Source organism: Corapipo altera, unplaced genomic scaffold (genome assembly GCF_003945725.1).
Source record: "Corapipo altera isolate COAL_440 unplaced genomic scaffold, ASM394572v1 22, whole genome shotgun sequence".
NCBI lineage: Eukaryota > Metazoa > Chordata > Aves > Passeriformes > Pipridae > Corapipo > Corapipo altera.
Genome location: NW_020884886.1, coordinates 4,416,269 through 4,441,462, shown reverse-complemented (window position 1 = coordinate 4,441,462; position 25,194 = coordinate 4,416,269). Strand labels below are relative to the sequence as shown.

Genomic DNA, 25,194 nt, shown 5'->3' with positions numbered 1-25,194 from the left:
AGTGTAATTTGTCCAAGATCACTTAAAAGATTCATGCAATTAGAACTCTGGTGTCTAAAAGTTTTTTACAAAATGCTAGAAGGGAATTAGAAGATTTTTTCATTTTGTGGGGTGAACTATAATAACAAATGGTGGTGTTTTCTTCTAATGTTAGGATTTCAGAGCTAGTGACAGGCTATTTTATTGCTCATTGTGGATAATTTTTTTTAGAAAAGAAACAGTTACCTTGTCATCCAGTCTTTTTAAGACTTATCAATAAATAAGTGAAATAAAATGACACTTATGGTAAGAAACAGACTGTTCAAATAATGAAGCAGCTAAATTTTCAGAGGAAATAGAAGAGTTTTGTGACTTCAAGGATCCTTAATAGATGACAGAAATTGTGCAGTATTCTGTGGCAGAACAAAGCCACACTCTCATAGTTCGACTGGGGGCATGGGAGAATAGCAAGACATGTCCAGTCTGAAACAGATGCCAGAGTTGTTTAAAAGTGGCCCTGGGTGGCCACTTTCTGAAAACATGCCTCAGAAAAACTGTCTTTGTCAGGAAACCTGTGTGTTGAGTTGGCTATTTCAAGTCTTACCTTTTTTATTATTACTTTGTTTCTCCTCCTGTGCAATGCCACTAAACATGAAATAAGTGTTAGTAATAGTTAATGGTAAAACCAAGCAAATTATGAGAGGTCAAGAGAAATAGCTGGACCAGCCGATTAAGAGAACAGGCTTCAACAGCTTGTCTCTTCTGCTTGGGTTTCCTGACTGATCTTGCTCAAGTCACCTGAAACTCCAAGATTAGAGGACAGGCCCAGGTGTGACAAATACTGCAGAACCTGGGTCTTAGTTTACCTGAGTCCATCTGAACCAACCTGCTGGGTGTGAACCAGCATCAGCCAGGTTTAACTGGCAGTGAACACCCCTTCTCACTCATCGCTCCCATCATTTGCTTTGTCTGTAGTGCCCTGTTAGGCAGTCTGGTCTTTTCCACAACTACCATCTGGACAGAGCATATTGGAAAATTGGAATTCTTTCAGGCGAGAATCTCAGGTCGTTCTCCAGGGAAATTGCCAGCTGACAGACTTCTGTAATCATCCTGCTGGTATCTGAGAAACTTGCTTCCTTTTAAGGCTTTTGCTTTAAATAAAAGTTTGTTTTGCTTAAAAACAGTGCATTTGTCGGTTTCCACATGGAACAGAAACCACGGTGAAGTTCTGATCATAATAATGTTTTCAATTCTAACAAAATACCAGACAGTCTGACCTACATTGACATAAATAAACTATTTTGTATTAGTCTCTTTTCATCTGATAACATTTATCTGATATATGGAAGTCATAATAAATTCATTTCTCTTCTACCATTTTATCTCAGTTCTAAAGAAGAAGCAAAACTATAGTGAAGTTTTCACTGGTTTATCTTTTTTCATATCAAGGACTGCATATTACTTTAAGGGAGTCATTCCCAAAGTGGGATCCCTAGGCTTCTGTAGGGTTTCCCCTGAAATACAGAGGGCTGTATTTCAAGCAGAAAGAAATTATGCTGGGGATGGATCTGAAGTAGCAATGCATGTTTTCACTATGCAAAAGATGTACCACAGTGTGCTCTTCACAGTTGGTATGGAGAATACCTGGTACCAGGTGGGGTAGGAAGGGGTGAGTATGCAGTGTGCCACGCTGTGTCTCTGTTGTTTCCCATCTAGTTTTTGAACCTTCTGCACCATTTTCAATAACTCTTTCACTCCAAAACTTTTAGCCTAATCATTAGCTAATTTTGTTAGCTAATGAAATCATTAGCTAACAAAAAACATGTTAGAAAAATAACTTAAGTGAAAGTAGAACAGTCATCTTTAGCCTAGTATATTTCCTAATATATATATATTAGGAAATAGTATATAGCCTAATATATTTCCCTTTTCAATGGTACACAAGCTGAAAAACATTCACTTTTTAGTTTTCAAATGTGTCCATTTTGTTAATTTTTATCCTAGTTTATTTTTGTTCTGTTAGAGAGAGTAGTAAGTCAGCGAATCTTATCCTGTCTTTGTTCTGCCAGTTTTTTAATCTTATCATCAGTGGTCAGTCATACTCTTCTGTAAAAACACTTGCAAAATATCTTGTGCTCTAGTTCTTGCATTTTGGCAAATTGCATTCAGGAGTTAACTGCTTGAATGACTCTTTGACATTTTGCCTCTTGTTAAAGGTGTGAAAACCTGCAATATCTCTATCATTTTTAGAAGTTGCAGCTGCTATACAAAAATTATATCAATAATGAAATGCCTAAATTACATGATTTCTAACTTTATTGCATGAAATCAGTCCTGTAACTTGTAGAATGAAGAAGAAAATTATTTTTATCACAGTTCTTATCCTACCTTGTTGTCCTTATATACTGTGTAGGTATATGCAAAGTGAATGTGTTGTCACCGTACTGGGTCCTCAAAAAATTATCAGTGGGCATTAACATTTCAGAGAAAACTTGGTTTTGCTTCAATCTGTGCTCTGTGTCAGCAGGCCAATGGTCAGTTAACACCAGCACGTGCTACATGAAGGCAGATTACTTCATACAGAGAAGTTCGTTGATATTATTCTCATCACTGCTCTGGTGAGAGCTGGTGTGTCAGCAGTAGGCATAAAAGTCTTCAGTCAGCTTCTCCTTATCTGTAGGGTGATAAGGTGACTTATCCCTGGCGTTTTATTTTGCTTTGGTTTATGTAAGATGAGTTGGATCTTCTTCTTTGATCTGGGACAAGCAGCTTTGCTGAAGGGCTAATTTGGAATTTAGAGTTACTTTTTGTTTTACAAAACTCCTGGGTTAGTATCTTGATGAACAGATGTAACGTGCATAATATGCCAGCAGGTAGCATGATTTTCCTCATGTGATCATAATACTCCCATTCATCTGACAAATCTTTTGTTTAACCCTGTTAGTGTGTGTCCCATGGACAGCATATGGGGAAAAATATCACTACTACTTTGATGTTTAGTGCCATCATTATCTCTGGCTTTCAGTTTTGTTGTCACTGGTAAATTACCTGTGATTTAGAACTTTATTTTCTTTTGATAATCAGTTGTTTCATTTTCTCTAGTAAATCAATTATATTTTCGCTCTCCAAGGCAGTCTCTTCTTCTTGCATGCTTTTGGCAGCCAAAATCTTTGTCTAGTTCTTTGCTGTGAGTCAAACATAAATATTCTATGGTTTCAAACTTTATTTGTGATGTGAGTAGAGCTTCGATGATTACCAGACTTGTTATTTTAGAATATTGCTACTATTCTCTGCCTGGATATTGTCACCACTGGATACGGTTTTACCGACCAAACAAGATTGACTTCCTCTAAGCTATGCAACCTCTGTTTCTCTCCATTAGTGACAGCTACTTCTAGCCTATGACTTCTTTCATCCTAAAAACAGATTTTTACTTTTCACCAAGCAACTCTCATTCTAAAAATACCTTTTCTTTCTGTGGATAATAAAGAAACATTAGGGGAATGACTTGAGTGCTGATCTCCACACTGCAGTGATGTTAAACTAGAGACAAATCTCACACCTTCTATCCAAAACAGAGCAGTTTCTTCAGTGCCTCTCAACATCTCTTTCTTGTGTTCTCCTCTGTTGTTATGCACCATTATGCACCTCTGTTGTTATGCACCAGTATTCCATAAAGCCACACAAACCTGCTGGTTAAGCAGTGTGGCTCAGCCACGTGAAACCTATTTGTATCCTCTTGTTCAAGTTTAAAGTGAGTTTCTTTGATTTACTCCTAAAGTGAATTAAGCTAAATCGAGTTAAAGCTGCTTGTAATTCTGCCTGGTTCTGCAAGCAGAAGGACAGCGGCCTTGTGACTAATCCTCCTGGAATTTGTACCTTCCCTTCATTTGTTGTCCCTTGTCCAGCCCTTGGTCATTTGAGAGTACTCAGAGGTTTAACAAGTCTGGCCTCTGGCAGATTAGGTGGTTGAATTGAATACCAATATATTGTAGTTCAATCCATAATGATTAATAACTCATTTTATTCTCTCTGATACAGATCTGGTACTACACAAACAACATCTTCAGTGAAGCTGGGATCAGTCATGAAACAATTCCCTATGTTACGCTAAGTACTGGTGCTGTTGAGACTTTGGCTGCTGTTTTTTCTGTAAGTATGGTTTTAAAAACCATTAACATGCTTGATGTTTAAATTACTGATTTTATTTCCTTATACAGGTTAAAAATATAAAGAGAATAGTATCTTGATTAAGTGTAACACTTGATAAAGCGATTGAAAATATTATTTCTAATTTTAAACCTAAACCTGGTTTTGCATCTTTGGGATGTTTTTTCTAAGATGCTCTTTAGTTTTAGTTTCATAAAAGGAACATATGAGTTGGTATATCCTGAGGTGCTCTGTATGAGCAAAGAGGAAGGCGGCAGAAACAGTAAGGCCCAAAGTATATTAAGTGGTAACTCATAAATGATTTTACCTGGTAAAACAAATTTACCTGGTAGCAGTTTATTCACATCTGAGAGCCTTCTCATGTGTCTGTTTGTAAGCAGACAGTGTTGTTGGAGAAGGCTCAGGCACAGTACAGGTAGGTGCATTCACTGTGGTTTGCAGAAACAGCCACCCAGATTGGTGGAAAAGTGAGCCAGCATGCTAGAAAAGGGTGTCCCATTTCTAGGGTGGTGTTAAATTCTGCTCTCTCACTCACCGAGGACCAGCAGGCATCCTTTCGTAATGCATGAGCTCCTGAGTAGGTCGGGGACCTTCACTCTACACGGAATGGAGAGGAAACTGGTAATAGAAAAAATCATCCATGCGCATTTTTTTTTCCAATTTCAGACTGGAAAAGTTGACTAGGAAAAAAAAAATACGCTAAATGAGCAAACTTAATCTGAAAGTTTTAGTAGGTGAATGCATGATTAATTGTTAAAGGAAATGCATTTCTGTTTGCACTGCAATAAATAAGAAGCAATGGGAGAGGTCTTAGGAATGGAAACTTGCAAACAAGCAAGTACTGTTTTCTTTCCTTGCTAGAATTTTTCCTTTTCTTCATCTATTCTATACTAACTGTATTTGCACAATACTGGACACACAAGCCAAGCATTTTTAAATGTCAGAAGAATGGTTTTGGAAAAAAAATATCCTTTTCTGTGGCAGAGCAACTGCTTATGACCTATAAAATGTTAAACTAAATCCAGCTATCAGGTATATTTTCTTATTGCCTAGGACATAAGGACTCTAAAGGTCACAAATATCTTCTTCTGATCTTTTTGAATTTCCAAAAATCTATTTTTGGCAAAAGCTTCTATTTTTAATTTCTTTTTTTAATTAAAGAGACATTGATTAGCAGGGAAATATGGAAGTCCCTACCTGTTACAGCTTCTTCTTTGTGATACTGCACAAATGCTCCTCTGTTTAAGATATATGTAAAAACAATTATGATAATTCTGCCACTGATATAAGTGAAGAATACACCTCTTTTATGTGAAAACAGATGAAAATTACACAGAGATGATTCCCTGATATTAAAGCCATTATATAAATAGGGTCTGTCATCTGTGCTGTCAGTTTGTGGGGCTTATTCAGAGCACACTGTTCATACATAATGAGGTGGATGTGTCTGCTTTGGCTCCTGGTATGTGTAGCTTTTTGTTCTCAAGAGAAGTGTTTTTAATACTTTTTCTTTTTAAGCTACCTGCTGTGCTTCTGGAAATGCTGATGTGTTGATATCTCTTCTCTCTTCAAATTTCTCAGGTCAAGAGATGCTGCTTTGTAGCCTTAATTTTATTACAGTAATCTTCAGAGATGTTTCATTGCTGCTGTTTAAAGCAACGACAGTGTGAATTTCGTTTTTCAGTTGAGGGTTTTGCAGCTTATTTATTCAAGTAACTTCTTCTCAATTTTTTTCATTTCTAGCACTAAGGATGGGGCATTTCTTCCCACTCTCAACCTATCCCAATCTTTGTTTAATCTATTTGACAGCATTAAATGTTAAGTCAGATGTGCGTGCCTTTTGTACCACTCAGGGAATAAAGAGAAGAAAGCAGAAAAAGGACTTAATTTTCCTGGTCTTTTTAATATATTGTGCTTTCTAGAAGAAGCCAGATTTTACTTACAGTAAACTCCAGGATTTCAGTAGAGATAATCAGTAACAGAGATATAGTTTTTGTCTTTGTAAATTAGATAGGAGAGGCCCACGAGAAATCACGTACCATCTGTGATCATTATGCCTAAATGAGGTGGCTATGAGACTCTGAGCCTCAGTAAGAATACTGAGGTATTGATGAGCTCTATTGATGAATGCCAAAGGAATAGATTGAAATAGACATATTTCACAGAAAAACAAAGTTAACATTTAGGGGATAAATACTGAAACTGTGAAAAATTTTGAAAGTCTCCCTTTAATGTGTCTCCTAGGAGCTGCAGCATATAGTAATAATGTTGATGTGGTTTGTGAGGAAAGGCAAATAACATCCCATCATTTTATAGCTCTGTATTGCCTCAGATCACATGATATGCCAGCTAGTAGCATGCTTTGCCTACAGCTCCATTCCTCTTCCCCTCAAGCAAAAGCCATGTTACCAAGCCATTGAAAAATGAAACTCCTGTATGGTTATGTTCCTTTCATTTATATAATTTGGCTGCAAATTCTGCTTATACTAGCACTTCCTAGTTTACTTCACAAAACACCTCTGTTTTAGCATTGCATGCTTGATGCCCTGGCTTCTCTCTAGGGAGACAATATAAACTTCCTGTATGTTTTTTTGTTAATTGTAGAGAATTCCACCCACTGTACTGAACACAGATTCAGTTTAGAGGACTGACTAGACAATCTACTTTTTAATGAGGGTGCCCATTAATTTCAGTTTACTTCTGAAGAAGTTTGTTGTCCTCTGGAATGAATGACTGAATGGATTTGCTACTTGTAGGCATATTACAGCAATACGTTATCTAACCTGAAACCATTCATTAAAGTAGGATAGAATATACCTAAATAATTCCCTGTGATTATTAGAAGTCTGTTCTATAAATTCTGCAGTAAGGGGATTCCACAAACTTAGTTATTCTTCAGTAAGATTGATTACTATGGCTATTTTTTAATTTTTACTGATTGAGGTTATTTAATTTAGTTGTTATCTTACTCTTAGGTGACAAAAAGAACAATTTGCCAGTGCCTTTCTTTAGCAAGGCAGCAGGGTGAATGTAAAGACACAAGTAAGCTTCTGAAAAGGTTCCTTCCCTCCTCCATGAAACCAGTATAGAACAAAAAGGAATGTTATTCAAATTAAGCATCCCACATCCAATTTTGCCATCTGTGACACCACATTTGGTCTTTATATAGTGTTCACAGAAAGAGACTAGCTATGGCTATATTGAGAACACTGTGCCTTAAGCATTTCCCATAAGGTGATGCACCAAGGTGTTACTAAAAGCCTGTGACAGAGACAAGCCATGTGAACCACAAGTGAGTTAAAATACATTTCAGTACTAGACCATAAAGGAATATAGGAAATCCTTTGCAGTATCACACAGAAGCCAAGGAAGCCAAGCTTCTTAGGCGAGATGATTTTATTCTGCTTCAGGATCTCATGAGAAAGAGCTCTTAGACTTGGTCTGTGTTTCTTCTAATGTCAATAGATCTTAACATGGGAGGGATTCCCTGCTTGGACCATGGCTCATCTTAAAACAAGGGTACTCCAGATACTTCCATAGGTATTCTCATCCCCAACACATTTCCTCCATGGTTTCCAAAGGACAATGTCAGATATCTCCATTGAAACTCTGTGGCTCTACTGGGGTCAGAACAGGAAGAAATATGTATCAGTGAAAGCCAGTCATATCAAGTGAAAAAAATGGGGTGGCAAATACTTGCATCTCAAGAGTTCTTAGGGAGTTGTGCTATAATCTGATTTTTAGGATTTTTAAGGCAGTCCCATGTGAGACTGTTCACAGTAGGTCAGAATCAGCCTTCACCTGCCCATAAACCCCAATAGGATGTAAGTAGAGTGCAAGAACATGGCATTCCTCCCTCTTTCTCCCCTCACTCGGACAAGCTGTTGCTCAAGGATTACCAGAATTTGAAAGTTATATCTTGGCCTGTAATAACCTGGATAGAGTCAGCAGTAGAAAAGAAAGATTGGCCAACCAGCAACTCAGATCATGGTATTTGTTGATAGACAGAGGCATACAGGCACATTTTCACTGCAGGATGGACTGGAGAGTGGGACTGTGTTAATGCACACTGCATTTATCCACAAGTGAGCAATGGAATTGCTTTTAGACAAAGACGTGATTCCTTTTCAATTGTTTTAATACATGTGGACTTATGAATAGACAAGGCTTACATGTGTTGAAGTAACCATGTAGTGCCTTCCAGGAGAAAAAGTCTCATTATGAAGGTCTACCTTACCATACCACTCCTAACACCCAAGGTGTACATGGTTAAAGGCTGAGTTTGTGTAGTACAAATCCTTTTGCAGGATACATTCAGAAATTAAAACTCCTGAAGACATCTCCTGCTGCTGAGTAATGTTTGTATCAATCTGTTCAAGATGATCTTCATCAGGGCATTCAAATACCATTATTAGAAAATAAAGCAACCAGCCACAATAACCTGTCATAGATGAAGGTTGGGATCTAGACTAGCTTCTATAGCATGAACATGACATAAGACAAAACTTAGTGCTTTTAACAGCTAAATCACCAACAGAAAGAGTTTTGATTCAGAAATATCTACAGTTTACTGAAGGGACATCATAGGAACAAGGAAATGAGGTGCTTTTTTGTTGCCCTAGGGGCTGTTGCCAAGCACTGCTGAGGCAAAAGCATCTGGCTGGATGAGTTCCTGTCTCAGTCATGCTGGTCTGGCAGGCATCAACTATGGAGAGCATCTTTAGTGAATAGAAAATTTCCCTTCCAACTGAAGCTGATTAAGGATGCCTTACTGCAAAATACTTCAAACTGAGCTTGGAAACTTAGCAATCAATTCTACCCTTTGCTGAGAGTAATCTCCAGCCTGGCAGCTACAGAAGGTGTGTAGGATCTTATCCTGTCACGGCTTGAACACAGGTACAGGTAAATGCAGCAAATTATTTAAGGCTTTTGCTTATGTGGTCAAACTTGATGCTAGGCCTGTAAATTCCACTTTAGGTACTAAAATACAATAACCCTTTTCTTTGTTTTAAAATGTATAATTCATAGAGTAGACTGATGGACATACATCAAAATACAGAGCAAAACCCCTCAATTTATAATGCTCAGTCTGCTGTTCTGCTCCTTTTCCCGGATGCAAGATACTACACATTGTGTCATAAAGTTACATAAATGAGATTATACTTTTTCATCCTGATACTTAAAATGGAATTAAGAGTATTAGCTTGCCACATTAAGTCTGAAACCAGTCTAACTCAGACCTTTATCCAAAATATGTCAGAAAGAAAGTGTGGCTACTGTTGACATTAACATACAGAGTAAACTTCTTCACAGAACTTCACATCAAGAAAATCTGACAGAGTTTTCTTAGTATAATCTAGGGCCAGGATATAAGTAGGGAATAGTATTCAGTGACCTCCTATTTGGGCTGTAAAACTTGCCTAGACATTCATTTTATCCAGACAAGCTTGTCTGATCTTTTTTTAATGCACTCTGCTTTCATTATGTCAGCCTTGGTATCTGCAGCTGACTCAAGTGAAAAGGTTGACATTTGCTTCTTTATTCACAAGTGTTTCCTGCCAGACAAAAGTAAGTTGTGTGAAATGTTAACGTAGTTTGCATATCAGTTGCCTTATTATCACCAAACATTTGCGCTGAGAGAATTTTGGTTACAATATTTTTTTACACATTTTCAGTAATTTCAGCTGTGTTAATTATCATGACTGGGTATAGGGTTCTGCAAAGGCATGTTTATGATCACACATAAACAAGTAGCAGCCTACACATTTTGGCACATAACTCAGTGTGCTATCACTGAAAACAGTTGTAAGGTTCTTCTTTTGTCTATACTAGAGCATATACTGAATTTCTTGTTATTTCATTTACTCTACTGTATAGTATATTTTGACTTGTTATAGGTCTTCAATAGGTAACAGTTACCAATGCATAGCAGTGGAGCATTCAAAACTATAAATACTTGAGAACTGGTGAATCATCTTCCACTTCTTATGAGTCAGAAGCATCTTAGTGGGTTTTGCAAGTTAACAAGTTTTGGATTAGTATAATCATAACTAAAAAATTAAATTGCTGTCTGTTTATAACCTCAAAACCAGCATTTTTTTCACCAGGGAAACTTGCTGTTGTGGAAGATGTGTTAGACCTTGCTTTTCAAGTATTGCTGAATCCTCAAAGTGGAAATGATTATAGGATTCCCAGCAATTCTGAGACAACATAGTGTCCTGTGAGTAAGGACAAAATTCCTGATCATTTTTCCTGTGAAGGAAGTTGGTCCATTCCATAAATGACCAGAAGTGTAACAAACAACAGCAATTATAAATTGTTTGGGTCAGAAACTGCAGGGAGTGCCCAGAAGCTAAAACATCCAAGTTCCTGAATGGTTCTGTATTAAACAGATAGCATTGATGAATGCTTGGGAAACCTGGCAATAGCTCAGGAAACAGAATGTCATGGACTTGCTTGCACATGCATTTGCTTTATTTCTTCCCAAATTATCTCTGAGTAAAACAGAATTCAAATATATTAGAAACTACTGTTATGTTCTGTAAAAAGGATATAGAACCCACAGATCTGCTGTAACTGTATCTGTACTTGGCTGGTCTCAATTAAAACGGGGAGCGCCTCACCAACCCATCTAGTTTTACACAAATATGTCCACAGTGTAGGTAGACATAACTGCATGCACATGTTTTTTTGAAGGACTTCTCCAAACTGTTCTGCCTTACTGGAATTTGATTTGCTTTGAGCTTTACAACTGAAAACTATGTATCGGATCTTCACCATGTTTTGTACAAGAGGCATCTATGACCCTTTTTGCCTCTAAGAAAAGCATCATCCCTTACCCTATTTTAACATAAAACCCACCAGCTGGGTAACACTGAAATTGTTTAATCATGACCACCAATCCAGCATTGAAAAAAATAAGAGAAATTACCCAATATGTCAAATTACATGCGCAGCATTTATTGCTGAATGTGTAATTAATACCAAATTACATGTGCAACATGTATTGCAGAAGCCTCTGTCTTACAGACCCATTCATCCCTCAGATCCATAAAAGATGTCTCTTGGTTAAGTGTATGTGTGATGCAAGATATTTCCATTGAAACTTGGTGGCTCTTACTGGGGTCAGAACAGGAAGAAATACATTCCAGTGACAGTCAGTCATAGCAGGTGAAGGAAATGAGGTGATAAATATTTGCATCTCGAGAGTTCTTAGGAAGTTATGTTATAATCTGTTAAAATCTGTCGGCAAGATGGATTCATTCATCATAATGGAAACTACTTACCATCTTGTAAAGGTTTCAACAGTGAAGCAGTTGCAATTTTGAAACATTTGGTCCTCATGAGCACAATGTGAAATCTTATTAACATCAGTGCCCGTCTTTTTGAAATTCCATAATTCTATTATGGAAGCTGTGGAAACTTTCCAAGTGAATATATTTCATCATACAAAGAAACAAGGAAATCTTGCCACAGAGCTGCTTTCAGTGTTCTGCAGTGTCACAGTGCACATCTCTGGTGTGGAAGTTCAGCTCAGGGTACAAGATGAACACATGTTGAAGCCTGTCCTCAGGTCTGCTGGTCAACCCCACGCTGAAGAAGTTCTTGCCACTCGAGGCAAGTCTCTGGGCGACTTTGTACTTTCCTCTAACACATTTCATCTCAACACTCACAGGGGAATGGTGTGTCCTGTCTCCCAGAATTAAGGGTGTTAGTCCAGGTTTCATTTTAGTTGCTCATTTTATCTTTTGCTCAAAGGATATGTGGAAGATTTTTCTACCTAAATGGTTATATTTGTTCTGTAGTAGGAAATTTGGGCAAACACAAAATACCAACTATTGCTTTGATGGTTTCCTTGTCTTTTCAATGGTCTCAGATAAGGATGCCATGGTAACTTGTGTTTTCAAAGAGGCTAAATTGTGTAAACATATTTGTGAGTACAATTATGAACATGTCATAGCTTATAAATAATGTAAAATCAACTCTCATGGTTTTATTTTTAATCTTCACGTTTACTGGGAGAACATATCACATAGTCCAAGTTCTTCAGTGCTTTATCAAGAAAGTCAAATGCCACCTTTTGTTTTCCAGGGCTTGGTTATTGAACGGCTTGGGCGCAGGCCTCTTCTCATTGGAGGTTTTGGGTTGATGGTTGTCTTCTTCTCCGTACTTACTGTCTCCCTGACTTTACAGGTAACACTTCAGTCACTATATATTTTTGCTCTCTCTTTGGCCTGTTTTAAATATGCTTGATACTGGTTGGCCTCGACCTTCCTACATAAGTGAATCCTTTTAATAAGTTTGGCATAAGGATTGAACGGTCTCTTTTGCTAATTTATGAATCTCTTGACTTCAAAGTGCTATCATTAGTCATAGCAGCTTTTGCATTAAAAGCAAGAGGGGCTTTCTCACATTCTGTCTCCTTAACTCAGAGATTTATGCATATCATGAAGTATTTAGGAGACAATTTTACCCATAGTTGAGTAAATAGTTTTTACACATTCCATGAGTTTATCTTTGTGATTCACTCTCTCTGAGATTTCTTTCTTACTTTATATATCATCACTATTTTAGGTTTGGATTTTTTTTTTTTTCCAGTAGTGAAAAAATTTCATGTTTGCTATTTCTTCAACTTACTTGTCTGATATTTGTATAGGTAATATAAAGATTTAGCCTTTGGGGAACATTTGCACTTAGGAGAAAGAGGAGGATAAACTTTTTATCAGGGCCTATTGTGATAGCACAAAGGGTAATGATTTTAAACTAAAACAAGGCCAATTTAGATTAGTTATAAGGAAGAAGTGTTTTACAATGAGAGAGCGTCAAATGATGGAACAGGTTGTCCAGAGAGGTGATTGATGCCCCATCCCTGGAGACATTCAAGGTCAGGTTAGATGGGGCTCTGAACAACCTGATCTATTTGACAATGTCCCTGCTCATTGCAGTGGGTTTGGTACTAGGTAAGCTTGAAAGGTTCCTTCCAATCCAAATGATTCTATGACTATTTATTCTAAATTCTCAGATCTTACTAGCACTCAATTCCCCAGCTGTTTCAAATGATCAGAGGAGGATTATTAAACCAGTTTAAATTCTACCCATGAGTATTGTTTCCTTTATTGGCTTCCATTTACATAACGATGCAGTTTGTTTCTCTTTCTGAGGACTTTTGAGAAGTAAAACTGGCATCTGCAATGGCATGGGTTTGGGTGGTCTTTCAAGTTTCTTTCCTGCTATTGTTGATACCCGTGTGGTGCCATTAATCTGACTTTCAAATTTCCTTTCTTGTTTGAAGAGAGTCATTAAGTCAGTGTGACTGGCAGGTGTACACCACAACATTACAAAGTTTTGTTTGACTTACCTGTATGTACAGCACAATAAATCTTTACTTCACATACTGCCATCAGGACAGCCGTAAAACAGCTCTTCTCCAGAAGAGAGATGCTATTGCAAATCTTGTATACCGAGTGAAAAATTCTCTTCTAGATCTTTTGAAACCTAGTCTACTCTGTATTTGCACCTTCTCTTTCTCAGAGACCTTGGATTTCTTCCTAAACAAGAACTCCAGATTGTGTAATTGTGATAGATTTACAAGCCTTTTGGTTAATGTTAATGCCTAGGAGACCATGTTTTCAACAGAACTAAAGGAATAACTCAGACTGGAAGAAAAACCACATCACAAAATGAGGGTCTTTACTGAAAAAAAAATATTTTAAATAAATTTTTAATTATTTATTTTATAATTAATTCTTAATAAAATATTTTAATAAGCATATTTTTACAGTGCCATTCAAGATGATATTTTCTGATAGTACAGTAACATGTATCTTAACCAACTTTTCAAAAATAGTAAAATTCTAATAAAAATATCATTCACACTTTACTGGGGAACAAACCCCACCTGTCAGAGAGAGAAGGAAATGGGCATCCATGGTTTTTTCCCATCTTAATGGTATTAGAATCAGGCATACGTGATTAAGAAAAGTGTTCTAACTCCATAGAAATTGCTCATCATGTTTCAGGTTCCTATCACTTAGAGGTTTGAATAGAGAAAAATCTACTTAGAAGTAGAAGAAAGACTGCCTTGGGAGGAAAATAAGTGATGCCATTTACAGTTCCCTTAAAGAAGCATTTATAGTTTGTTCTGATTTTACCTCTACCTATTGTTTGCACACATGGCTCTCCTTGTCTGCAAAGCAAGATTATGGCTGAAAAATCCCTGGGCTGTGGCTCCGCCAGGGGCAAGGTTCAGATTCAGCTCTCACACCGACTGGCAGCCTGTCGTGTCTAGTCTTCAGCCCAGGCTTTGACTGGTGAACTTTGACGCTCTATGGGCCTTCATAGTTACTCTTTCTAAAAATGACTGAAATACTTGAGGAGGACGGAGGTGCTTAATCTGTTCATCGGAAAGAAAACCTCTTTTCCAGATTGGCTTGAAGTTTAGCACAAGAAGTTGCGAATTTTTAGAGTTCTGACTTCTGTGTTGCATGAGCTTGTCTAGTGTTTCTCTACAGGGATTCCACAGAGACCAAGATTTTTAATACAGGTCATCTAGTAAGGTCCTACAGAAATACTGTGATTTTCTAAAGTAACCCTAGACTAAATTCTGAAATAGATAAAGAATAATGGAGAACACTATCTGTGGTTTTTTAAAAAATATTTTTAAAATATTTGTGATACATACAATATGCTTAATGTGAATGTCTTTTATCTACCCAGAACACTGTGCATTGGCTTCCTTACCTCAGTATATTTTGTATCCTTGCAATCATTGCATCATTCTGCATTGGACCAGGTATGTCTTTATATATTTTTTCATGTTTCTTTGCACATCAAAGAACAGATATTTTTTCACTGGCATTATGTCAACAAAGTGAAGTGTGGAACTTCACTTTACCCTTATCTGAATACCACAAGGGGTCTAAGTCAATAAAAGATAGAAACACAAAGTGATAGGAGTATTCTTGACAAAAAACCCCTGTACACATGCGTTCTCATTTAGGTGTCAGCATAATTCAGAATTAGGGCCTAAAAAATTAAAATTTTGACTATTATTGTAGGATCACTGTGATTTTTCAAGATCTACAAAAACACTCAGACTGGAAGCTGTGTTTTATGTAAAAATTGTTGTGTTAACACCTCAGTGCTGGTGGAATTCAAATGGGGCACTGGTGGAGAGGGAGGAAGAGAACAACGGTGTGTGTGCTTCCTTTGTTCTCTTCCTTTCCAAAGACAAAGAAGCCCCAGGTGAGAGGGTTTACACATATTCTCTTTAGGAATATGATAGAAAAGGTAGATGTCCTGTCAGTTCTCTAGAGATTGTATGCATTTCAGAGCTGATGCCCTCAGATTACTGCTTCTGTAGGTTATAGTGTGTTTATCAAAACTACTTTCTCAGCTCAACTTTGATTACTTAGAGATGAGTAGAACTTTATAGACAATCTGGTACTCACAGGCTGTAATTTTTGTATTTCATTTTCTTTAACAAAGAACATGTTTGTGGTATAAAAAATTGATAAAGCCAGACCTTCCTCAGAAATGTAGAATAAAAAGACAAGAGCAACAGTCAAGTCTCAGCAAGGCCTTCTCTGACTGGATAGAGGAGAAAAAAAATTATACTGAGATGTCGTGGTTTCGGAATGGTGTTCTCCAATTTAGTGTTCCCACTGAAATCACTCCAAACCATACATCACTTGCTCACTCCCTCCTTCCCCTCCCCTTCCCCTGCGGGATGGAGAGAACTGGAGGCATAAAAGGTAAAGATTATGGGTTAAGATAAGAATAATTTACTGGAAACAGCAATGAGGTAAGAAAACTAATAATAACAGCAACAATACCAATGACAGAGGGTACAAGAGAGAGGCAAACAATTCACATGGAAATCCCCTGACAATACTCAACCACTCCCACTGCCATGCCCTTCCCCTGTCACTGGAAAATGACATCAGGTGGTATAGAATAACCTCTGAGTCCTGGCCATGCCACTCTTGGCTACTGCAGATAACTCTGTCTTGGCCAGCCCCAGGACATGACAATATAAAGCGCTGGAAGACTTCACTCAAGAAGACCATGAAATGTCTGTCCTTGGAGCTATTCAAAACTCAGCTGCACAAGTTCATGAGAAATTGCCCCTGCTAAGACCAGCTGAACTCCAGAAGTCTCTTCCAGCCTAATTTATCCTGGGATTCTAATTGAATCACATCTTTGGAAAACATATTTTAATAGAGATGCAAATACTTGTCTGAGTGTAGTATTTATCTAAATAATATTGCTCTAGCTTTCAGATACTTAAAGAGAATTGAATTCTGAAGTTATCAAAAAATGAAATGTTAACGAAAATTATTTGCAGATAGATAAAGAAAAATGTAATCCAAGTTCAACTGACATACAAACTAAGATGTCAAAACAGTGCTTAAATTTTCAAAGATTCTCTTACAAGTTGTCCTCCACAAAAAGGGGAAAAGTCAGCTGCTTTTTAGGATTTTTTCACAGTTGCTCAGCAGTAAACCAGAAAGTAAGACTTCTGTTCCCTTGAGTTCTCAGAGCTTTTTTCATGCACTATTTATTGCCTCTTTTTCTTTGTAAAGAGTTTGACATTAAACATTAATCAAATGTTTATACATTTTCACCACTGGAGTGGTTTAATTGATTGATTGTGGTTTCTTTGGGGGAAGAAAGAGTTGCTGATGTGTAATGTGACTCTAATGAAACATTGTTGTCATTCTGTGGATCCTCTTTTGGAAAGCTCAGAAAAAAATATGCTGCTTTAGAGGAAAAATGGGGAGAAGACCAAGATATTCCTTTTCCCCTTGTTTTTGGGAAAAGAGTTTGTTACTAATTTCTGTGCAAAATACTGCTAAAATACTGAAAAAAATATTGCCATCCCTTTGTTCTTACATATCTCAGTTTCAGTTACATCCACTGTGTTGCTGACATGTTTTGTAGACTGAGGTTGGGATTTTTTTTTAAGAATTCTGTGAAATAGAACTGTCCTTGAATTTTGAATACCATAAAAATGTCAAATGTTGAAATGAAACTTCTTGAAAACTTCCCTTCTAGTGTTTTAAGCAGTTCAGACAGTTTAAGTGCACCTACTTGCAACATCTAGCATCATGGAAATGTTTTTTCTTGCTCTCACAGTTGACCTGAAATAAATATAGGATATGTTTCAGCTGAAGAATTGTCATCCAGTAAAGAGTAAATAGAAAGAACTGAGGGGGTTGGCTCTAGCTCCTAAGGATACAACAAACAAAAAGCAAAAAAAAAAAAAAAAAAAAAAAAAGAGAAAACAAATAGAAGAAAAATAGTAAGAGAACATTTTCCGTATCTCTAAAGAGTATATGTGTTGTTCAGGTTATGTGTTATGCATCATGAGCAAATGCATTGATTTGTAAAGCTCTTACTGGGTGGGTAACAATATGCAGCACCTTGGAAATTTGGATAGTGATAGACAGGCTTAGGTACATGTGAAGTGTCTTCCTTATTTAACTTTGCCTTAGATAATATTTAAGGAAAAAGGAAAGCCTAAAATTTATCACCACTTTCTCAGTTCAATTTGTGTGGCTGTCTCTTCGTGGACACTGAACACTGTCATGTTAAACTGTGCCTGCAGAATCAATCTCTTTCTGGAAAGCCACTCTATATACTGACTTAAACAGAAAAAAGGGAGAAGGTTCTGCTTATTTTTAGTTGTTATCTTGAATTCCCCATTCACCCACTGTGCCTTTGCAACAGTTGCTGTGCCAACAAGTGATTTTTAATTTTTCTGGGAGAATTGAAAAATGTGCATTGTAGTTTTACAAAAGCTGCTGCAGATTGGCTCCTTTTATCTCCCAGCCAAATAGTTTAAGCCAAACAAATAAGCAAAAACATATGAACCCTCCTCTCTGACCGAGAATGTGTGCAATCCAGTTTCCTGATTTGCCTGCAGGGATGTGACCTCACCTGTCAGTGAGTTTGTTATGCATTTTGAGGTGAGGGGCTTGCAGTCCTTGTTTTAGATGTTTTTTCCAATTTGTATAAAACGATTGAATGTTCATTCTCTGAACCAGAGAATGGTTTTTCTGCCATGTGTCAAGATGTGCCAGATGGTGGAACATGTGGAGAAAACAACCCCATCAACTTGACTAACCGGGGATTACGGCAACGTTGGCATGGACTTCTAGATAACCTTCCTAGTGAAGCAAGCATAACAAAAACACAGTCAAGGCCTTGAAAACTTGAAAACTTGGCATAAAGCATTTCCATGCATTATCTTTGTATGAAGAGATTTATTGATATTTCTTTCTTAGAAGCATATGCTCTTTAAGTGTAACACTTTTCTATGGAGCTTTGATAAATGGACAAGGCACTTCTGCGGAGAAGGGACGGAAACCAGGGTGAGGGAGGCTAGGTATGATGACTGTCTTTAACTAAATAGAAAGATGGGAGGAGGTGGACTGTTTCAATAAAATTCCTTGCTTTGAAGTAATTTTCTTTTAACAGTTTATTTCAGAAATTGAATAAGTACTGTTGCTTTCAAATATTTTCAAATTTTCTGGCCCTGAAAACATGGTGAACTAGAGTACTGGACTTATTTTATCATTGGAAATAAGCAGAGATAACACCCAACCCTATTGTGGCAGTAAGATCTGTAAAAAATGTTTGTGTAGCACAAGTGTGCTGCCAGCTCTTCAACCACTGTAGCTGGGAGGGAGGTCACCTACATGTGTGCACAGCAAGGTGTCCAGTAATGTTTCTTCTTTCATCAAACATTCCCCAAGAGTTTCTTGGAGTCCTCTGGAAGGAAAAAAAATCAGCTTTTATTACAATAAGCAGTAACACTCAGGGAAATTCCAGAAATCTGAGGATATGCTTTTATATCCATTGTCTGATCATGATAACTCAAGCCACCTTTGTGCTGGAAATTTGTGTTATTTTCGTGGCACTTCAAGTTTGAGATTAGTGATTTTGTTGAAATCTGACTTAAGTGTTTCACATTTTGCCCATTTCTAGTAATGGGACATATATATCTGTATGAGTTGGAGAGGAAAAGAGGCTTGGAAACTCAGAACAGGGTAAGAATTTAAGGGTGTCTGAAAACGCCAGTTAGCTAAGGGAGAATATGAGAATAACACCTCTAAGTATCACATGGAAGTCTTCCTTATAGCTATTTATATTTTATCTAAGTAATTTGAAAGATTTTTCTTTTTATATTAACACTGTACACATTCTTGCACATGTTTTCTCAGAGATCTAATACATCATATTGTCATGCATTGTCTCTCTGTATTGTAATGTGAAAAATGCTCATTGTGTTGTCATATATCATGTCACCATTTTTGAGATGATGACTTAGAGCTGAATGTTGGAGTACAAAACTGTTCATGCAGTAGTTAGCACAGAAAAGCTGCAAAGAAGGGCTACCATGAAGGTGAAGAAAATAGATTTTTATATGAAAAGATACAGAATAACTTCATAGTGTCTAAAAGGCTGAAAATATTATTTCTGTTTCTAAGTATGTGGACAAAAGGAAAAACAACACTGAGAAGGGAGAATAATCTGAAGGCAAATATTGCTACAAAAAATAAAAACAAAGACCCAAACTTAAATGCTAACTGGCCATGAACAAATTTAGAATGGAAATTGGAAGAAAACTCCTAGCTGCTAGAGGAGACAAGTTCTGTATCAGCTCCTCAATGGAAACAGTAAAATGAGACTTGAAACAAACATATTTTATAAATTAAATGCTGTCTGAAACAGCTGAGGATTGGATTTGAACCACATGACCTAATCTGACCCTAGATTCTTTTATTCTTCAAGTCCTGTGTTCTTCATTTATCTGTAAGTGAGATGCTTGATCCTCTGTATAAAGTCTTACTCTGTTTCCGTTGTCTGAAAGCCCACGGTGTCTGCAAAGATGTGCAGGTGGCCAGAGAGATTTTCTAGATGGTCATTGCATAAAGCAGATCAGCATCTGACTTCATTTCTATCACTAGCTGCTATTTTTACATCAGTGGCTCTAGAGTAAGAAGAAAGCAGGAGTCTCTGGTTAAGTGATTTCAGGCATTCTGACTTTTCTGTCTTATGCCATGTAACATCTTAGACATAGTTATTCTGGTCTCAAATCCTGTAGAATTCCTACTGAGTTCAGTGGGGCATGGCTAAGGCTGAATTATGTGTGATTAAACTTGAGTCTGTGTGATTTTGTCTTGATTTCTACTTTTAAAATAGGTTTCTATTTAGGGTTGACAAAATCAGATCAGGGGCATGTTTCCAGCCACACTCTGATCATAGGAAAGGGAAATCAACAAAATTCACACTCAGATGGAATTTGAAAAAAAAAGTAATTTTATGGTAGCAAGATCTTCATTTTTTGATTGTTGTTTTTTATAGCAATTGCATTTTCAGACACATCTCAGAAACCTTAACAAACCAGGCCATTCCAGAAAACTGTTCCACTTACGTTTGTCTCTTTTTTTAGAGTTTTATCCTATAATGGAGTTTTATAATATTTGTCATGGCTTATAGAATGTGAGTGAAGTCTTCCCCAGCACAGCTGAAAAAAATAGAAACATGATACTAGTATATTCAGCATGTTAAATTGACATTATAAATTAAACCAAACTTAGAGGAAATCACTGCTGTGCCCCGAGGTGTATCAAAGATATTTTGGTATTTAAAGTTTAAATCAGTCTGTGCTCTTACCCTGAATGCCAGTGTGCAGCTGTATTGACAGCAGAGCTGTTGTGATAAAAGGGTCACTTCGAAAGTCATGAGGTTTGTTCGATCTGAAATGCCATGAGTGAAGAAAACAAAAATCATCTCTTGGATGTGAAACACAAACAGAGGTGTGATAGCCCACGTGTAGACATAAAAGTACTGAAACGAAAGGTGGTGTTGGTATTATTGCCTGAAACAGGCATTTACAGAAGCTTTGTGTGAAGTTTTAGCTTCTCCATTTAGAGATGTAAGAGTTTCTAATGCTTATGGCCTTCCACAGAGGCATTATGCTAGTCCACTTCGAGAAAGAGTTTGAGCTTGCTTGAGTTGAAAAAAAACCCACCTTTTTGTAACAGAAAGGTCTATGATGTTAAAAAGAAACAAATAAACCCATGTTGCTCTATATTTAATTAAAAAGTAGTAGATTTGAAAGGTTAATTTTCAAAATTTATTTTATTCTCTAAACAAGAAGCCTTTACAATCTTACCAGCAGACAAACATCCTCTGATAGTACCAAGTGGTTCCTGCATCGGACATGGAGAGTATTTTTGTAGAAATATCCTTCAGTTTTCACAGGTATTTAGGAAAAGGTTTGGTTTGTTGATAGTTGTACGGTTTTTGTGGACGCAAGAGTAGATTTAAAATATACCATTCTAAAATCAGCTAAATACTCCAAATGTGAGTTACAACTCAGCTCAGGAACTTGTAATAAACTGGAAACAGCACAAACCCATTGCAGTTGAAGATTGGCTGAGGGATCTCTGGCCCCATTCCCAGCTCTATTGTGACATTCCGTTGCTGTAGGCTGCCATCCATCCAATGCAAGTATCCCCAGGACTGGTGTTTTAGCCTCCCAGCTGCCAGCCATCACAGCCTGCCATATTAATGGCATTGTCTTAGTCTGTGTGGACGGTGAAGTGCAGCCACAGGAGGCCTGATTTACCTTTCCTTTCCTTTCCTGGTTTCCTCTAGCAATAGAAAAAGCTTCTGCCTATGCGTGGGGGCAGAAGTATTTTCAAATACTTCTATTGAGTCAAGTAGTTGAGAATTTCCCTTTTAATTACCTCTGAGGGAACAAAATGAGTTTTGGGGCTGTTAAGAAATCAAACTAGAATTGCTTTAAATCTGGCCACATCTTCACTGTTTTGTTGTTTGTTTATTTTTTTGAGGGGGAGGATAGCATGACCCTTGAATATATTAAATACAGCATCATTTAACATATATTTTGGGGTCAATACCTGTTTTATATTTTGTTTGAATTCTTCTCCAAGAGCAGCAGAGAGTAAATGTGTAACTTTTACCAGTTCTGTAGCAGAGGTGTTTTCAATTATTTATAATTAGTGGTAGTTCTAAAGAAAAATTAACCCTGGGTATTTGAAAGGTAATTGTATCTGTTGGATAAAGGAATTGCTGGAGGTGACACCTGGAGTTCTTAGCAGCAGGAAAACTTACCAACTTTATCCCTCTAACAATAGATTCCACAAATTATCTTAATTGAAGCTTTCAAAATGTGAATACTTTGACACTTGACAGTGCTCCTCCTACCAGAACTAGCAGCTTTTCCTGAATAATCATTTATTACTTGCTGATGGCTCACAACTGAAGAAATTTACTGCTGAAAAAATGTACCCATGTGTTTTAAATCTTCATGTAACCATGAAAAATTAATTTATTCTGAAGCTGTGTAAGTGACCTAGGTACGTTATTCAGATTAATGGGGATTGGATATGGAAAGCCTAGTAAAAAAAATATACTGCTTCTTCTGTGAATTAGTATAAAATATTTATACTTACAAAAGTGCAAACTAATAAATTTGTAGAACGGGAGATGTAGAACTAATGAATGTAAGACAATAAAAATATTTTATTTTCCTTATGCCCAGGCACCATGCACAGCAAAGAAAAGTTCTCTGTTTGTTTCATCTCTTTCTGGCTGAGTTCCATGGCTGACATCTGAATGCAGAAGTTTATTAGTTTTATGTTGCAATTAAAGTTGGTCTAGGGTCTATACAGTGTTTCTTGGTCACCAACATACTCCATAGAAAGCTAAATAAGTAAGAGACCAGTAAGAGACTTCCAGAGCAAAAAATAGGTCAGAAGGACAACTGCATGACCAAGGGTAGTCAGACGGTGTCAGTTTGACCGAGTAAGCAGTTGTTTTCTTTGAATCTCCAGATGTTATCTGTCCTACTCCAGAAACTTCACTTTTTTGGGAACACTGTTATGCCTTTGGATACTTCTTTCTGAGTTTCATCAGAAAGAAGGCTTATATCTTTTCACAGGAAGACTGTTACTTTCTTTCTTCAAGCTGGTACTTCTAATCAAAGGGCTTCTTCTGACTCACCTCCTTTTCCTTCCTGTTTGGTAGCAAATAGATACTGCTATTTGCTAAATTTGTTTTGGTTATCAGCCACAATAAGGAAAATAAAATATTTTTATTTGTCCTACATTAATTAGTTCTACATCTAATTCTTTTCATACCCTGTCTACCACCCTGTGGCAGCAGCCAGATTTTTTAATTACTGGCATTTCAGGACAAGTGTCCTAAAAACTTCCAGGAGTTTCCAGAAATCATAAACAAAAAACGTGAAGACATGGTCTGTTACCCATCTTAAACAGGAGAAGGACAGGGAGAACTCTTCAGTCCCAGCTTCTCTGAAAATTTGGTCCACTATTTTTACTCTTGGGGCCCTTCAGGATGAGTGCAGCTACACAATGACATAAATTGTGCACTGCTAGTACGATTGATTTGTTTGTTAAAATATTTCATGAGGAAAACCTGACATGCCACACTGAGTTTTCAAGACTGTTTTAGCTTTCATAGGTTCACAATCAGCAGCATTCTGTACTAATGGACTGTCAACCTGAATTGCTGACAGGGAAATTACATCTGATGGCTTTTCATTTCTTTCCGAAGATTATTGTAGAACTAATAAGCCTAGACTAGATAGGGGTTGGGATTTTTCCTTCTTTTCAGTGCTGACATAGGGATGCAACTGTATGAATATTTCTCTTACCTAGGACTGAACACACTTGTGAGTCTTTAATTCAGGCATTTGCACAATACTGCCATCTCTATAGTGGGAGAATACATAAGGGACACTTCTGTGCTATTATTGAAGTAAAAACTCTCATCATGGTACTTGTCATTGAGATAATTGTTTTTAATAATGCAATATGAACAGAAATTATGTTAATCATCATTGTTACTGAGAGTAACTATAAATTTAATTCTATCATGAAGACTCATAGCTCAGCAAAAATTTTTTTCCTCACATTCAGATAGAAGAACAGAAAATTGGGCTGTAATTAGAGTTGTGATGTGATGAAGTGAGTCTGAAAATATAGCAGAAATGTTTAAAAGACTATTTACATGTAGTTACAAGTTGAGTGTATTTATAATTGTATTTTATTCTTCAGTAGCTAAGCCAAATTATAATTGCGAAGCAAAAAGAAATGTTGCTAAGTACCACAACAGAAATTTAATGTTGATGTTCAATTTCTACAAACAAAAGCCAACACAAAAAAATCAAACAGCAACAATAAAAAAACAAACAAAAAATTTAATCAAATACCCCAATAGCTTGAAAGTGTTACCAAAACAACAAAAAAAGAATGTATTCATTTTGTTCAAAATTTGGTAGAATGGCCTACACACTGCTGGTTTTTCTTACAATAAAAAAGGCAAAAGAGGAAAAGTTATGAAAAATTAAATACATTCCTCAGGCTTCCAGAAAACAGCTGTATTTAAAATGGAATTGTTATAGGTCATGTAAAAAGCAATATCTTAAAAGTACTGAAATTGTTTGGGTTCACCAGTTATTCAGTAAATATTTTGCCTTCACTGAACAGATTTTCAGAGAAAAATGATTCAGTCAGTAAAGGACTGCTCATAAAATTCTACTTCAGAGCACTGACTTATGAAAATAAAAAATATAGGAAAATGCACTAGTTAATATTCAAGAGGACAAGAATTTCACTGAAGAGGAAATTATCATATGGTTCAGATAAGTGTATTCTTGTGTCTTTTGCATTACAAAGTTGCAGGGAATATCTGCAGTAGAAATAGTTGCCTAAATGGACCTAGAAAGAATGTTGTGTGGGTTTTTTATGTAATAGCCTTGTTGTATGTCAACCATTTTAGTATAAATTACCTGAGAACCAAGAAATAACATTTTTACTAATGATTTTATGACAGAGCATATCAATATTTTTGGTTTGCACCATTGCTTATTTTGTTTTTCTAATTTACCCTGAATGATACTGGACTGCTTTGCAGCAACAAACTTCAGAATATCTCCAATCCTTCTATATGCTGGTAGAATAACAGGTTCTATAGATGCTAAAC

General features: G+C 36.8%; 1 protein-coding gene across 2 annotated transcripts in view; it reads left to right on the top strand.

Moving 5' to 3' along the window:
- SLC2A9 (solute carrier family 2 member 9) overlaps nucleotides 1-25,194 on the top strand; it is a 78,648-nt gene that overhangs the window by 39,898 nt on the left and 13,556 nt on the right. For both annotated transcript variants that reach the window (XM_027642945.1, XM_027642944.1), the window contains exons 8-10: nucleotides 4,021-4,131; nucleotides 12,241-12,342; nucleotides 14,866-14,941. In XM_027642945.1, the coding sequence (XP_027498746.1) occupies nucleotides 4,021-4,131; nucleotides 12,241-12,342; nucleotides 14,866-14,941 (289 nt within the window). The remainder of the gene's footprint in view (nucleotides 1-4,020; nucleotides 4,132-12,240; nucleotides 12,343-14,865; nucleotides 14,942-25,194) is intronic.